The sequence below is a fragment of the Sparus aurata genome, chromosome 1 (genome assembly GCF_900880675.1).
Source record: "Sparus aurata chromosome 1, fSpaAur1.1, whole genome shotgun sequence".
NCBI lineage: Eukaryota > Metazoa > Chordata > Actinopteri > Spariformes > Sparidae > Sparus > Sparus aurata.
In genome coordinates this window covers 17,321,425-17,334,436 of record NC_044187.1, presented here as the reverse complement: position 1 = coordinate 17,334,436, position 13,012 = coordinate 17,321,425, and the positions used below count along the sequence as shown (strand labels likewise).

Below are 13,012 nucleotides of genomic sequence, written 5' to 3'. Positions count from 1 at the left end.
AATTGTGTGCAGCATTCTCCTAAACAACTGAAGTAAATAGGGGCTTGTTTTAAAATGTACAAAAACAACCAGAAAAAAATAGCACACCTCTGTTCCACGTGTTATCTAATCACTTTGGAAACATTCATTTTTAGTTTCCTGGGGGTTTTTTAATGGAGGGTATAGATGTTTGCCTGTGTATTGGGAAGTAAACACATGATATAGTAATATATAATAATAAAAAACAATTCATTACTAGTTATACAATTGTATATGTCAATAATAATCTTTCCAACAATAACAAAAATTCCAAAGGCACATCTGGACTTGCCTTGCCACAACATTCGGAAACCACCGGCCTACAGTACTGAAGTGCTTGTACTTTACTTCAATTCTAATTTCTCACTTTAGAGAGACATATTGCACTTTTCACTCCTCTGAATTCAGTAGTTACCTGTACTTTTGCAGATTAAGATTATATATAGAAGGCATGTAACCAGCTTCTAAAGTATGATTTGTCATAGACACTTCCCAACAATGAGGTAGTTCAAAATAGCTCTGGGGTTTGCATCTCACAACATGGTACTCACAAGATCAATGTATTTATACCTTTCTATTCTGCGAATAACCATGGCCGGTTAGCTCAGTTGGTTAGAGCGTGGTGCTAATAACGCCAAGGTCGCGGGTTCGATCCCCGTACGGGCCAGCCCAATTCTTTTTATTTTATTTATTCATTTAAGTACTGTGTAACACCCGATCTTATAAGAGAACCATTTATGCAGGAATATATGGTCGGACATCAATCTCTGGAACTTAATTCACGTTGGGCCGCTTATGTTTTATAGACAATAAACAAAGCAAACACTAGATGGCGACAAAGTCACCAGATCTTGCTGCAGCGTTGACTGATACCTGCATACCCTCCCTGGTGTTTCCCCTTGTTCTGAAAGATTTGACCACTCTCCTCTTCTTCAAATTTATCACATGGGAATTGGGAACATTGGGAATTACATAATGTCATAAAAATCATAAAGTTCAAGTTGCACTTTCCTAACATAACAAAACATAAGGGAGAAGTAAACACCCACACAGACCAGTCCAATAAGTAATGCTAAGAGTGTGGGTGGACTATGGGTGTACAGGGGTTTCTCTCTGTCTTCCCCATAACATTATGGATGGATTCAACCTCTGAAAATCTTTGGCAGTCAGTCAGTTAGCTATCATTAGGTAAAAGCTGTATTTGTTATATACAAGTAGTCTTTGACACTTGTACATGTACTACATTCTATGTTGTTTTTCAAAGCATCATATCTGACAGCGAAAAACAAGATGGATGATCTTCAAAGCATCCCACTCAGTAATCACACTAATTGTTCCTGACGTAATTACAGAGGTTTTTTGGTTGCCACCTGCAACCCCTGCTGTTTAAAAGGCCAAACAGTTTCCCCCCGGGGATTAATAAAGTATTCTGATTCATCCTTTGAAACAAAGACAACTAATCTGGTACTGCTGCTATCTGTTGAAGGCCGTTTCATCATCAATATAGGTGGCTCCTTTGTTGCTGTAGTTGTGCTACAGGACAGAGCTCATACAGCTGCAACAAATAAAAGCATCACAATAATCTTATGATACAAGCGAAAAAAATACATACACATATTAATGGGTCAAAGGCAGGCTAAAGGAAACACCGGTTTTGTGCTATCAGGGAAGGTAGTCAAGAATTTGCAATGAAAGAAATGAGTATTTAGTTTTTAGAAAACATTTAATACAAGATATCAAAACATGGTTGATAATGTGGGAACAATAGATGCAGTGAGACAATTTCTCAATCCTTTCGCTTCAAAATTAAAAAACAAAACAAATTTGAGTCATAGTTGCATCAACACAGTGACACGCCTCTAAATTCTACTCACAAATGACGAGCTGAAATGCAACTCAAAATAAACGGACATTGTGTTTCGGTCACATTATCACATCTTTCTTTTTATTGAAACCAGTTTAATGAATTCATAAATCAGAATTAACAGGCAAAAACAATGCCCAACACGCTACAGTCCTATGTTGAACCCATAAACATCTGCGGTATCCACTTTGAGGTCACTTGGGAAAGTGAGACTTGAGGTGTTCCTTCAGAGCTGGTATTGTGGGAAGCTCTCTGCGACACACGTGACAACGGAGAGGTAGTTTCAACAACTCGCTGGTTCCATCTTTGACGCTGACCCTTCCATCTCTTTCAAGCATCTCAATCACATCTGCAGATACGAAAAAAGAGAATGAAAACTACAAATTAGCAGTAAGTGATACTATGCAATACTGCGGAACTTTAGTTAAAAGACATGACAAAAACATGAAGTTTGCTCTCACCATGAGACTCGATGAAATAGTCCGTTGTGAATGAGTTCCAGTGCTTTTTGTTCTTCAAGCAGGGAGAGTCAAAGTCTTGGCTGATCACATGGAGGTGAACATGACTGGAAAAAAACATACATGTAAATTGTTATTACTTGTGTATCTACAACTGATAAATGTTGATCCTCCTCATGAAAGGGATTGACTTTGTGTCGTACTGCCAGAGTTTATCTGAATTTACCAATCAGTTTATTACAAATTGTTTATACATTACATTGCTGCCAACCATTTTCAAAGGTTTTTGTTCATTGGATCTTTGAGTTTATTTTTTTATATATAAAAGTTGGACCCCATCATTTGCATTAAGTGATCACCATCCACAGAGTGATTACCTACCTCATACTGGGGATGGCGTGGTACCCTGAGCGGAAACGTAGTGAGCTAGCATCCGGACACTGCAGAACCATCCGGTCGCCGACTTCCTGCATGTGTTTCAGCAGGTCACAGTGCTCCTCACGTAAGGCCTTCAGGCTGGAAATGGACTGCCACGGGAGGACGAGCCAGTGGTAGCGAGCTTTAGGGTATTTATCTTTGATTATGACTACTTTATCGTCCTTGTACACCTAGAAAAAAGGAGACAATGTGTCAGATCCATGATTCAGATCAAGCATCACACCAACTGTCTTTTCCTTTTGTCAACAGCTACCTGCATTTTTGGGTCTTGCATCGACGCCTTGAGACCTTGGCTCCAATGTCCAAAATTGTCCTGCAACAAATTTAAGGTGACATGTTTTTTATCTGATAAAATAATACTCATACCAGCGCTATAGAAAATCCATACAAGAGAAAAACATGTGGAATTCATAAAAACAACATCTTGAATACATGCAACCCCTTTTTCTTTCATCTCTTACACTGGGTTTTGTTGTTTCTTCAGGGCTGGCTGACACAGACACGTTTTCTGTCTGTTTGGCCGCTTTCATACTCGAAGCCTCTCTGTGGCTCTCTCTGTCCTCTGGAATTGGTTCTCGTGGTCTTTTGATGCCACCGCGGTCCCCAGTGGGATCCTCCTTGAACTGTACAGTGTATGAGTAGAGCTCATTGACAATATGAAGCTGCTGTCCTGGCTTCATTTTGACCTCATTGTCCTTCCCCACCACCACAGAGTCTACAGAGGTGGGGTTCAAGCCCAGCTTTGGAATTAAGACAGGAGATGAGACAGTGTCACCAAAAAACAGTGGTTGGACATTCAGTGATCAACACTGCAGGGAGGCTTAACAGAGTAATTCTTCAATTCAACAGCAGATGAGATTGCAATTATTTAAATCAATGTTCTTCATGTTTCTCACCTGTTTAACTTTGACATAACCTTTGTTGCATTCTGCTTTCAGCTCAACTGGTTGAAAAAGGATAACATTAGCGCAGGTTAAAGTATGTGTGTAACATTTTAAGATTTTATTTCACTTTAAGATTGTTTCAACTTCAAAACAAAATATATGAAACACAAACAAACAAAGCTAAAAAAATAGTTCATGACAGTTTAAGCAACATGGGAAGATTGAACAACAACAACATGATAAAATAAACTGCCAGGGGGAACTGTAATTTAGACCAGTCAAAATTATAATCATTACAGACAAATTATGGTATGTATATGATAAACATGTCGTTTATAAACTGAACTGCAGCTGCTGTAATGTAAGGTTTGAATTCCGTAACGACATTTAAGACAGGCTTAAAATTATGTATCTTGAGATTTGCAGAAATAATTAAAACCAAACGGTACACTATGGCAGTACTAATAGAAATGACTACATGAAGTATACATCTAGAACCTATATAAATATAAATAAATATAAAAGTATAAATTGTGTGCAATATTTGAAAATAACTTCTGCTTCTGGCCAGATTGTGATTTTGAATCGGACTGGATGTACACAGACATAAGATAAATAATATATAGTATACTAACTGAATGTTCACTGTTCAGTCATTTTCTTTTAGAAGCAGTTTATATAATGAACTCCATTGTTCTCTTTCTTTCGGTCACCATTTTCTTTTCAAGCCTTTTCCAACAAACACAATATATAAAAATCAGTTTTAAACGCTATCTTATTATACGTAAATAAGCTTTTGTGACAATTTCTCTTTGACGTCGGAGGCTACTCTGCTAATGCAGCCAGTGTAAGAAACAGAGAGGTATCGATATTACCTTGCTGCCGAGAGCATTTTTTGTCTTTAATAGTCGTTTCTGGACCTCGACCCAGGACAACTGTCTGTAGGTGAGGCAGTCGGATGGGTTTATGATTGCCCTCCTCGCTGATAAGCCAGCAAATTGGCATTTTATCATGTTATGTGGCTACTTTAACCAACAGAGGTGCAAAACTGTCGCAGCCCACGCTTTTGTTTTGGTTGACTCCTCGTCGCAGGAGATTGACGTCACTGTAGCAGGTTTGTGCCCCCGGTAGAGGCGGGTTAGAAGATTCTGGAAGAGTGAGCCGAGGTTTTGGTCTGAACTTGTGAGGATTCAAAAATATCGTCTTCATATAAGGTAAGAAACTGATAATTCGACTGCACAGGGTTTGTTTTTACCCGTGTCATATTTGTTTTTTTAGCTTCACGTTGAAGGAAACATCCTAGCTAGCGTGTTAGCATTAGGCAGGCTATCAGTGGTTTGGCTAACTAACGCTAGCTAAAGTACATAGGGCCTCGTAGAAACGAAACCTTACTGTTTTCATCATGAGCAGGGTAACAGGTAGTTGCTAACATATTAGCATCCTCGTGTCAACCAAGAATAGGCCGGTGGTGGTCGTTTACTTCGTGTTTGTAGATAATTGACACAAGTAAAGAAAGCAGACAAGGTGTGTAACATTAAAAGGTTTTGCATTTGAACCTCGTTATATGATTATTTTCCCGTGTAAAAGTTACACTTTTCATTGTCTGGTCTAACGTTAATGGTCCAAATATGAAATAAACCAGATAAAGTAAAATTAAAGAATTGAACTGTGTTGGAATCTAGCCTTGTACATTAATTCAGGTACCTGTGTTATTTGTACTTTACTTGCGTGTTTCTGTTTTATGCTGGTTTACACTTCTCCTACACATATTATATAAATATTAGCTACTTCTAATGTTTATTTATTTGACAGTAATAAATAGTATTTACATTTTCGGATCAAAGCTGTACACAAAGTATAAGAATATTTAACTAGTTTCTGAAATATGACTTGTCATAGATGAAAGTAGTGGTAACACCGGTTATTAGCTCTGCTATGTCAACATCCAGATGCTGAGTGAGAAGATAGTAATGAATCAGGAATAACATGCCAATAACAAATATTTATTAAATGTGACTTTGAATGGGGCCATTTTGCATAATGAGGACTTTGTCTTTCAAAACTGAAAAAACATACAGGCTTTAAAAAAAGATCCAAGCATCTAATAAACAATGAATGCAACACTCTTGATCATTTTAATGATGATTGCACTCAAAATCTTTTTATCTTGTTTTACTCTGATGTGTCTTTCAGTGACGATCTTCATTTTACCTCTTCATGTCGGTCTTTTTTTACTAACAGTTTAATTTCTTTTGATGCTGATAGTTTCTATCCAGCAACAGTGGTTTCAGTTTTAATTCACTGTCAGTATTCTGACGTGGAGGGGCGGGGGCAAAGAGCAGGCTCTCCTCATAACCTGCACACTAAAGAGAGTATGTCACTCTTCCTGAACCTGATCAAGGAACCTATAATATATGTTATTGGTTCCTTGAACTTGTCATCTGCAAAGCCTCTGACGTGACCACACATGTATGACAATGGCTTCCATGAGTTCACCTGGAACACCTAGATCGCAAATATGTGAAAATTCAAATATTAGCTCGGAGTTCCAGGTGAACTTGTGTAAGCTGCTGACGGACATGAAGGATAGGATCATAAGATTGCCAGCAGAAAAACACATTAGAATCCCCAAAATATCAACATAAAATGCAATAAGATTGTTAGAGTGTCATCTAAAAATAACAAGTGTGTTATAATCATCCGGCCATTCTGTTAATTTCTGATTACTGATGTGATTTACTTTTCTTTTTTTTCCCTAGGGCTATCTGTCAAAGGCAAACATGGTTAAAGAAACAGGCTTTTATGACACATTGGGTGTGAAACCCAGTGCAACTCCTGATGAACTGAAAAGAGCCTATCGCAAACTAGCCTTGAAATATCACCCTGACAAAAATCCAACAGAGGGAGAGAAGGTGAGCTCCTCCATAACACTCATAAACATTGATATTAGCAATTGTATTTAATTTTCCTTAAAATAGCTAATTTTGTGACAGAAGCCTTCTGAGCTGATGAAATGGATTGTATTTATAGTAAAATTACAATTTTAGTTCTTAAATAAGTATGTGTTTTTGTTTCTTCTCTGTGTAGTTCAAGCAGATCTCACAAGCATATGAGGTGCTGTCAGATGCCAAGAAGAGAGAGGTCTATGACCGTGGAGGTGAAAAGGCTATAAAGGAAGGAGGAACTGGTGGTGGTGGTGGAGGCGGTGGCGGCTTTGCCTCACCCATGGACATCTTTGACCTGTTTTTTGGTGGCGGCAGTCGGATGCACAGAGAGAGAAAAGGTACGGAAATATTAGAGAAATAATCCCTAAACTGATATAAGCTGTGAGTGTTTATATTTATAGTTGGGAGATTTTGAGTCTGATTGAGTTACACAAAGAAAGAGCCAGTGTTCTGTTGATGAGGAAGTTGCTGTGTTGAACATTTAGTCATGGCAGTAGGGCTGCATCTATCCATTAGTTCCTTTTGTGATTAGTATGTCACCTGTTATCCCTGAACAAAAGTCCACCCAACAAAAATGTAATTTATTGTAACATAAGACCAAGTAAAGCACCAAAGTCTCATTTGAGAACCTGGAGTCAAAAAATGTTTGTCAGTTTTACTTGAAAATGAACAATAATCGACTAACTTATATTAGCTCATTGCAGATGTCGATGTAGTGTTATCAGCCAATAAATGGCAAGAAATGTAAGTACAGAAATGAAATGTTTTGAGATGGTGCCATTATTATTTGCAAGTTTATTTTTCAACTGTAAATTTGTCCTGCCCTGTAAATTTCTTGGTCTCTGTTGTTAAAATCTAATCGAATCTAATGAAGCCTTAGGCCAAATGTTTATTCATGGTTAAGGAATGTTAAAATCAAACTAATATTGCTGAATATTGTACTATCATTTTGTTTTTCTTTGGGGTTATTTTGTTTTGTTTTAGCTGAGCTTGACTGTCAACAGCAGTGTTGCAGTTATAGATCTTGTATGCGTTTAGTTGTAATCTCTGCTGTGCATCATGTTTTAAACTGGCCTGTCAGTTTCATTTTCTCCCTGCAGAGAACAAAACATGATTTCTTCATGCTGTAATAAATTGGCTTCTCGTTCTTGCTGCAGCTGGTGTTTGTTAGTAAACACATTAAAGCAACATACAGACAAGACTGTCAAACAAGCTTGATAAATGTGTGAGAGATCATGTTTTTACTGGCTGTACATCAAGTGTCTCATTTGTGACTTTGCAGTTTGGCTAGAAAGGAAAACTATTCTGAGCCTCATCTAAGGACGTAAACACACAGCTGATACCCGTCTATAGTCCAGTGTCCTCTTCCAGCTTTCATATTTTCTTTGTGATTTAGGATTTGTTAGCAGAAGTTTTACTTGTTTATTTCAATATGTATAGTATGTTAATATGAAAGGACACTGGTATGAAAAGATATCAAAGATGTGTATTGATTTCCAACTTTATTGCAAGACACAGTACTGTTAAAATCTCTGATTTGTCTCACCTTAGGTAAGAACATCGTTCATCAGATTTCAGTGACATTGGAAGATCTTTATAACGGAGCTACAAGAAAACTTGCTCTCCAGAAGAACATTATTTGTGAGAGATGTGAAGGTACGTGTTTTGCTGTGCAAGTTATTTTTTACATGCTCTTGTTAGCGTCCGTCACTGGACTTGTTAAGTAATCTGAGCAGGCTTTTCAGCACACACAAGTCATGAAAAGGCTCTTTGTCCGATAACAAAATTAATTGGTCTTGTAAATGTTATCCAGTCTGTGCTCCCACAGTTTATACAACAAGCCAAATGTAAAACAAAAATAGCTCCTATCTTTGTTAACGGATTACTGACCGTTGATTGTTCTTGGCAGGTCGTGGGAGTCGGAAAGGAGCTGCGCAGATGTGCATGACCTGCCATGGCACTGGCATGCAGGTCCGCATGCACCAGCTAGTACCAGGTATGGTGCAGCAAGTGTCCACAGTGTGCCACAGCTGTCAGGGCCAAGGACAGAGAATCAGCCACAAGGACCGCTGCAAAGGATGTGGGGGCAGAAAGATCCTGCGGCAAAAGAAGATTTTGGAGGTCCACATTGACAAAGGTGAGAGCGACTGGAGAGTTTATCTAAATGCATGTGTGACCTGGTGAAGACTGAACCAGAAGACCAAAGATTGTCCATGAATCACCTGTTCACTTACCTGCTTCAGGAATGAGAGATGGCCAAAAGATCGTTTTCCACGGAGAGGGAGACCAGGAGCCAGGAATAGAGCCAGGTGACATCATCATCGTCTTAGACCAGCGAGAACACCCAAATTTCACCAGGTAATAAATATGTTCTCTGTTATGTATCTTTAGTCATCAAACAGTATATATGGTGAATATATTGTCTTTCACGGGATATTTAAGTGGTACATGAGCTAAAGTAGAAGCACCAATTCTGGTCACTAGAGGGCAATATGAATCTAAATAATTACTCAACGTCCCATTTGACTTTGCTCCCTGGTGATTAGTTTTAACTAGAATTTTAACTCTCTGCATTTCTTGTCCTTACTCTTGTCCTCAGGAGAGGAGAAGACCTGGTCAGGTCAATGGAGTTGCAGCTGGTCGAGGCTCTGTGTGGTTTTAAGAAGCCAATTACGACACTGGACGATAGAACTCTCCTCATCATCTCACATCCAGGTAAATCAAGTTATTTAATGCACAGATGTATCTTAAAAAGTCAAATGTTTATTTGGCGTTCAGACTAAATGCCTGATGGCCTTCTGTCAGTGTTATTAGATGATTTATATTGACCGTCAGTAGGTTGAGGGGCAAGCCTCTCCAAGCTCTCCTTTGGAAGATATGAAATAAAAAGCAGTTGTTTTACATTAAAAACTGACCCAGCACATCCTGGTGAACAGACACTGGCCAGGAATTGTTTTTAAACATAGGTTGGTCATTGTGATCGAACAGATGTCAGTCAGTCCCTCTACCTTTCATACTAAAAAATCCCCAATGTTGTTGTGTGTGAGGTGTTGTTGGGCTTCATAGGTGTTGCACACTACACACTGATCCACTGTGGACGCTCACTGTACATTGCTGTACTGATGATATAGAATGTGTATATGTCACCCTTTATTTTAATGTTTTTTAATTCAGTAAACATTTGCATTGATAAACTTCTGCATACAATTAGAATCAAAGTATGTTATGGTCCAGTATGTTATGAAGAGAGAATAGATATTATATTTATATAAATTCAATAAAATGTGTTTGGTGTCAGTATTTATTTTTTACCAGAAAACAAATGGCTTTAAGGTGCTAAGTTTATTTAAAAAAAGCAATTTTTAAGTAAATAAATAAATACACTTTTAAGTAAATAGATAAATAGATGACCACCCAAGTCCCTAGATTTTTACTTGACATTGGCCAGATTATTTCAAACGACAAGAGGATATAGAATTTCATTTTCAGTTTTTCAAATCACTAAGATGACATATTTTTTCATCATCTTTTAGGGGAATTGATCAAACCTGGAGACACAAAGTGCGTCTTGAATGAGGGGATGCCGATGCATCGCAGGCCGTTTGAGAAGGGACGCCTTATTATTCACTTCTCGGTAAGATGATTTTCAGTATCCACTCCTTTTTAATATTTGTTTTATTTTTATTTTTTTCACTTATCTATTCTGTTTTTACCTGTTTTTACCTGTTTTTGCACACACATTCCTCTCTGTAAAAGGAAAAACAATCTAGATCAGCCTCACATGTAAATGCACAAAATACCCATTCAATAATGTCAGCACTGTATAAACCTCTGCCTGGCACTTATGCCCTCTTCTCTTTCCAAGTCTTTGTAATGTTAAATGTATTAAATCGCCTTTTATGTTTTTATCTTCCTTCACCTTAACAATTGGCAACAAAAAAACAGATGGCAGCACGTTTGCACATGATCACCAAATTGTTACACTGACACAGTCACACTGCAGGGTGCTGAATTGTTAAATGGTTGTTGAAATCCATGTGTTTCTTTTAGGTGGTGTTCCCACAACCCAACTTCCTCCCCGAGCAGAAGCTGAAGGAGCTGGAGCGCTACCTCCCAGGAAAGCTGGAGGCAGAGCAGCCAGACACAATGGATGAAGACCTGTACATCTATGCCAACCTGGAGGAGTGTGACTTTGAGAACAGAAGGAGAGGCAACCATCAGTACTACTACATGGATGAAGACGACTGCACTGGGGGCGTTCAGTGTCAGACATCTTAGATAACACCTTACCTGTTCTTACACCAGAGGCCCATACCCTCATCTCTTAAAGCACCTTTATTTTGAGTTTTGTGCACTTTTTTATTTAATTACTACTCTTTTTGATTTTTTTTTCTTCTTTTAAGCTGAATCATAAAACTGTCCCGACATCCCCCTGATTTATTCTAATACATTTTTTGGACTGATTAACTTTTAAGTTACAGGACTAAACTGGATGCCTTGTCATCTTTGGGACCTTTTTTTTTTTTTTTTTTGGCAAGATTTTGTTTTTATTTTTCCAGTCACACTGTGATGAGAGATGAGAGGGCTGGTTCTACAGGGGCTTCATAAGAAAGAAAAACTTCTTTGTCTAAGCAAAGACTGCCTGCTTTTACATGCAGTAACACTAAAACAGATGCCAATGTTAATATGAAAATAACCTTTTTTTATAGTGTTACTAAAATCAGCTGTTGTTGTGGACCACCTGTTGGTGACTTGTTCAATATGTTGTGTGTGTGTGAAGACCTAGTGTTCAGGTAGGCATGGAGAGGCTTGTGCATTTAGACTTGAGTTTAAACATTTCTGCTGTTTTACCCTTTCAAGGGCTATTTTCTAGACATTCTTGAACAATCATTAAAATGTGACAAAAGATAATAATGATGCAGGCGTGGCAGTGCATAGGTTCAAGCCACTAAATTGTAGAGCATTCAAACTTATATTTATATTTAGTTTATTATGTTGCTGCAATCAGTTTTCTGTGGTGGTGCCGCACATTTCATTATGTTTTAGAAACCTCACGTGGAACATTATTTTCATGTATATACAGCACAGTCTGATATAGGCAGATATTCACAAACAAAAGGTCAAGGATGAGTAAGAAGGCACTTTATTTTGGAACAGTTAACAGATCGGGGAGGGGTTAGAAGAACTTAACATGATTTTATAAATCTGTCTTAATGCGGTTTTGAGTTTTATTTAAAGTTATTAGGAGAAATCGGTAAACCTGCTTGTTCTAACAGGCCGTTAATGCCTTGATGCTTTCCCTCTCTTTAAAACGTGCCAAGCTGCACCCAAGTTATACACAAACAGAGTGGCTTATGTCCAGGGTGTTGTTTTAAAGGTTGAATCGATTATTTCAGGTATGTGATTTTAAAATCTTTAGAATAATTTAGAGTTGCGTTATTTAGATTTTCAATTACAAATTTTAATCAATTTGCAAGATAAACTCGATGGGTTTTTGCTCGTGTTGGCCAACAAGCTATTAATGGTGTCTTTTGTCATGCTTTATATTTCATAATTGTTAAATGCCAAATGGGTCGTTGGGAGGTTATGGAGGGACTTAAAATCGCCACACCTTATACCTCATAGACGTGTCTGCCTGTTTGAAGGCCTTATCATGACTTTAACTTGATGCTGCGTTTCTTTCTGTGGTGACTTTGCCTTTGGTTATTGTAAGGAGAGAGAAAAAAAACACAACTATGCTCAGCAGAAGTGAGATCCCTGGAATAGTTGGAAAGCTGTTCTTTGATGCAAAGCTATGGGTACTCATAATGTCAGGGGAACTCAACTTGAAGTTCAGCTCAAATAAGTGTTGTCAAGTTCTTAATTTGACTGTATGCCTGTTAGGACCAATGATCTACATGTTCATGCTCATGTTTTCTAATTAAATTCTGTTTTATGGTCTCTGTAAGTTGCTGAATGACTTTGTGTGATTGATGTTTATTTTTGTAAGCACTGATATTTTAAAAACATTTAAGAGCAGCATTACAGATGAAGGAAGCGTCTTGGTTTTACCTGCTCCTGATGATGCCTGCAATCTCTACCTTTTCTTTCGTAAAAACAATCTGATTTTAATGTGAAGCAGCCTTTTATTCTGTACTAGGATGATGTTAATTATCTCAAATGTAAAAAAAAAAAAAAAAATACTGCTGTAATTCTAAAACATTGACCCAGGAGTGGCCTTCTGCTGGCTTTCAGCCATGCTACAGAACATTTGACACATCTCGTCTCTTTTTTACTGGTTTTCACATTCTCACTGAGAGAAGGTGAATACATACAGTACAAGTGAGTGTATGTGCAGCAGTGAGTGAGTAGGAGGTATCACTGTGGTTGCAGAGCTCGACAAGGTGACAGCTGAGGGAAAGAAAG

At 38.0% G+C, this 13,012-nt stretch overlaps 2 protein-coding genes and 1 non-coding gene across 5 annotated transcripts; 2 read left to right on the top strand and 1 right to left on the bottom strand.

Moving 5' to 3' along the window:
- The first annotated feature begins 611 nt into the window (after positions 1-611).
- Positions 612-685, top strand: trnai-aau (transfer RNA isoleucine (anticodon AAU)). Its single transcript has one exon. It is a non-coding gene; the product is annotated as a tRNA-Ile (tRNA).
- A 1,037-nt stretch (positions 686-1,722) lies between these two features.
- Positions 1,723-4,764, bottom strand: aptx (aprataxin). 2 transcript variants are annotated; one of them, XM_030422046.1, is made up of 7 exons: positions 4,538-4,764; positions 3,675-3,721; positions 3,240-3,518; positions 3,032-3,091; positions 2,722-2,948; positions 2,344-2,447; positions 1,723-2,231 (listed from the first exon to the last, which is right to left on the bottom strand). In XM_030422046.1, the coding sequence occupies exons 1-7, from the start codon at positions 4,665-4,667 to the stop codon at positions 2,077-2,079; spliced, it is 1,002 nt and encodes a 333-aa protein (XP_030277906.1). In that variant the 5' UTR covers positions 4,668-4,764; the 3' UTR covers positions 1,723-2,076. The 2 variants fall into 2 exon arrangements, with proteins under 2 accessions (XP_030277906.1, XP_030277913.1); XM_030422053.1 differs by lacking the exon at positions 3,675-3,721 and having other exon boundaries at positions 3,240-3,401; positions 4,538-4,761.
- dnaja1 (DnaJ heat shock protein family (Hsp40) member A1) lies at positions 4,738-12,554 on the top strand. 2 transcript variants are annotated; one of them, XM_030422014.1, is made up of 9 exons: positions 4,738-4,876; positions 6,422-6,574; positions 6,750-6,945; positions 8,159-8,263; positions 8,517-8,744; positions 8,851-8,965; positions 9,207-9,322; positions 10,141-10,241; positions 10,658-12,554. In XM_030422014.1, the coding sequence occupies exons 2-9, from the start codon at positions 6,443-6,445 to the stop codon at positions 10,883-10,885; spliced, it is 1,221 nt and encodes a 406-aa protein (XP_030277874.1). In that variant the 5' UTR covers positions 4,738-4,876; positions 6,422-6,442; the 3' UTR covers positions 10,886-12,554. The 2 variants fall into 2 exon arrangements, with proteins under 2 accessions (XP_030277874.1, XP_030277882.1); XM_030422022.1 differs by lacking the exon at positions 4,738-4,876 and adding an exon at positions 4,894-5,186.
- The last annotated feature ends 458 nt before the right edge of the window (positions 12,555-13,012 follow it).

What these genes read in the sequence shown, in the direction of transcription:
- aptx (XM_030422046.1), bottom strand. Translation starts at nt 4,667, where the DNA reads ATGCCAATTTGCTGGCTTATCAGCGAGGAGGGCAATCATAAACCCATC. An exon ending in GTTATGTCAAAGTTAAACAG is followed by an intron (nt 3,519 to 3,674) that starts GTGAGAAACATG and finishes TTAATTCCAAAG; the next exon opens with CTGGGCTTGAACCCCACCTC. An exon ending in CTATTTCATCGAGTCTCATG is followed by an intron (nt 2,232 to 2,343) that starts GTGAGAGCAAAC and finishes TCGTATCTGCAG; the next exon opens with ATGTGATTGAGATGCTTGAA.
- dnaja1 (XM_030422014.1), top strand. Translation starts at nt 6,443, where the DNA reads ATGGTTAAAGAAACAGGCTTTTATGACACATTGGGTGTGAAACCCAGT. An exon ending in GATGCACAGAGAGAGAAAAG is followed by an intron (nt 6,946 to 8,158) that starts GTACGGAAATAT and finishes GTCTCACCTTAG; the next exon opens with GTAAGAACATCGTTCATCAG. An exon ending in GGAGGTCCACATTGACAAAG is followed by an intron (nt 8,745 to 8,850) that starts GTGAGAGCGACT and finishes TACCTGCTTCAG; the next exon opens with GAATGAGAGATGGCCAAAAG.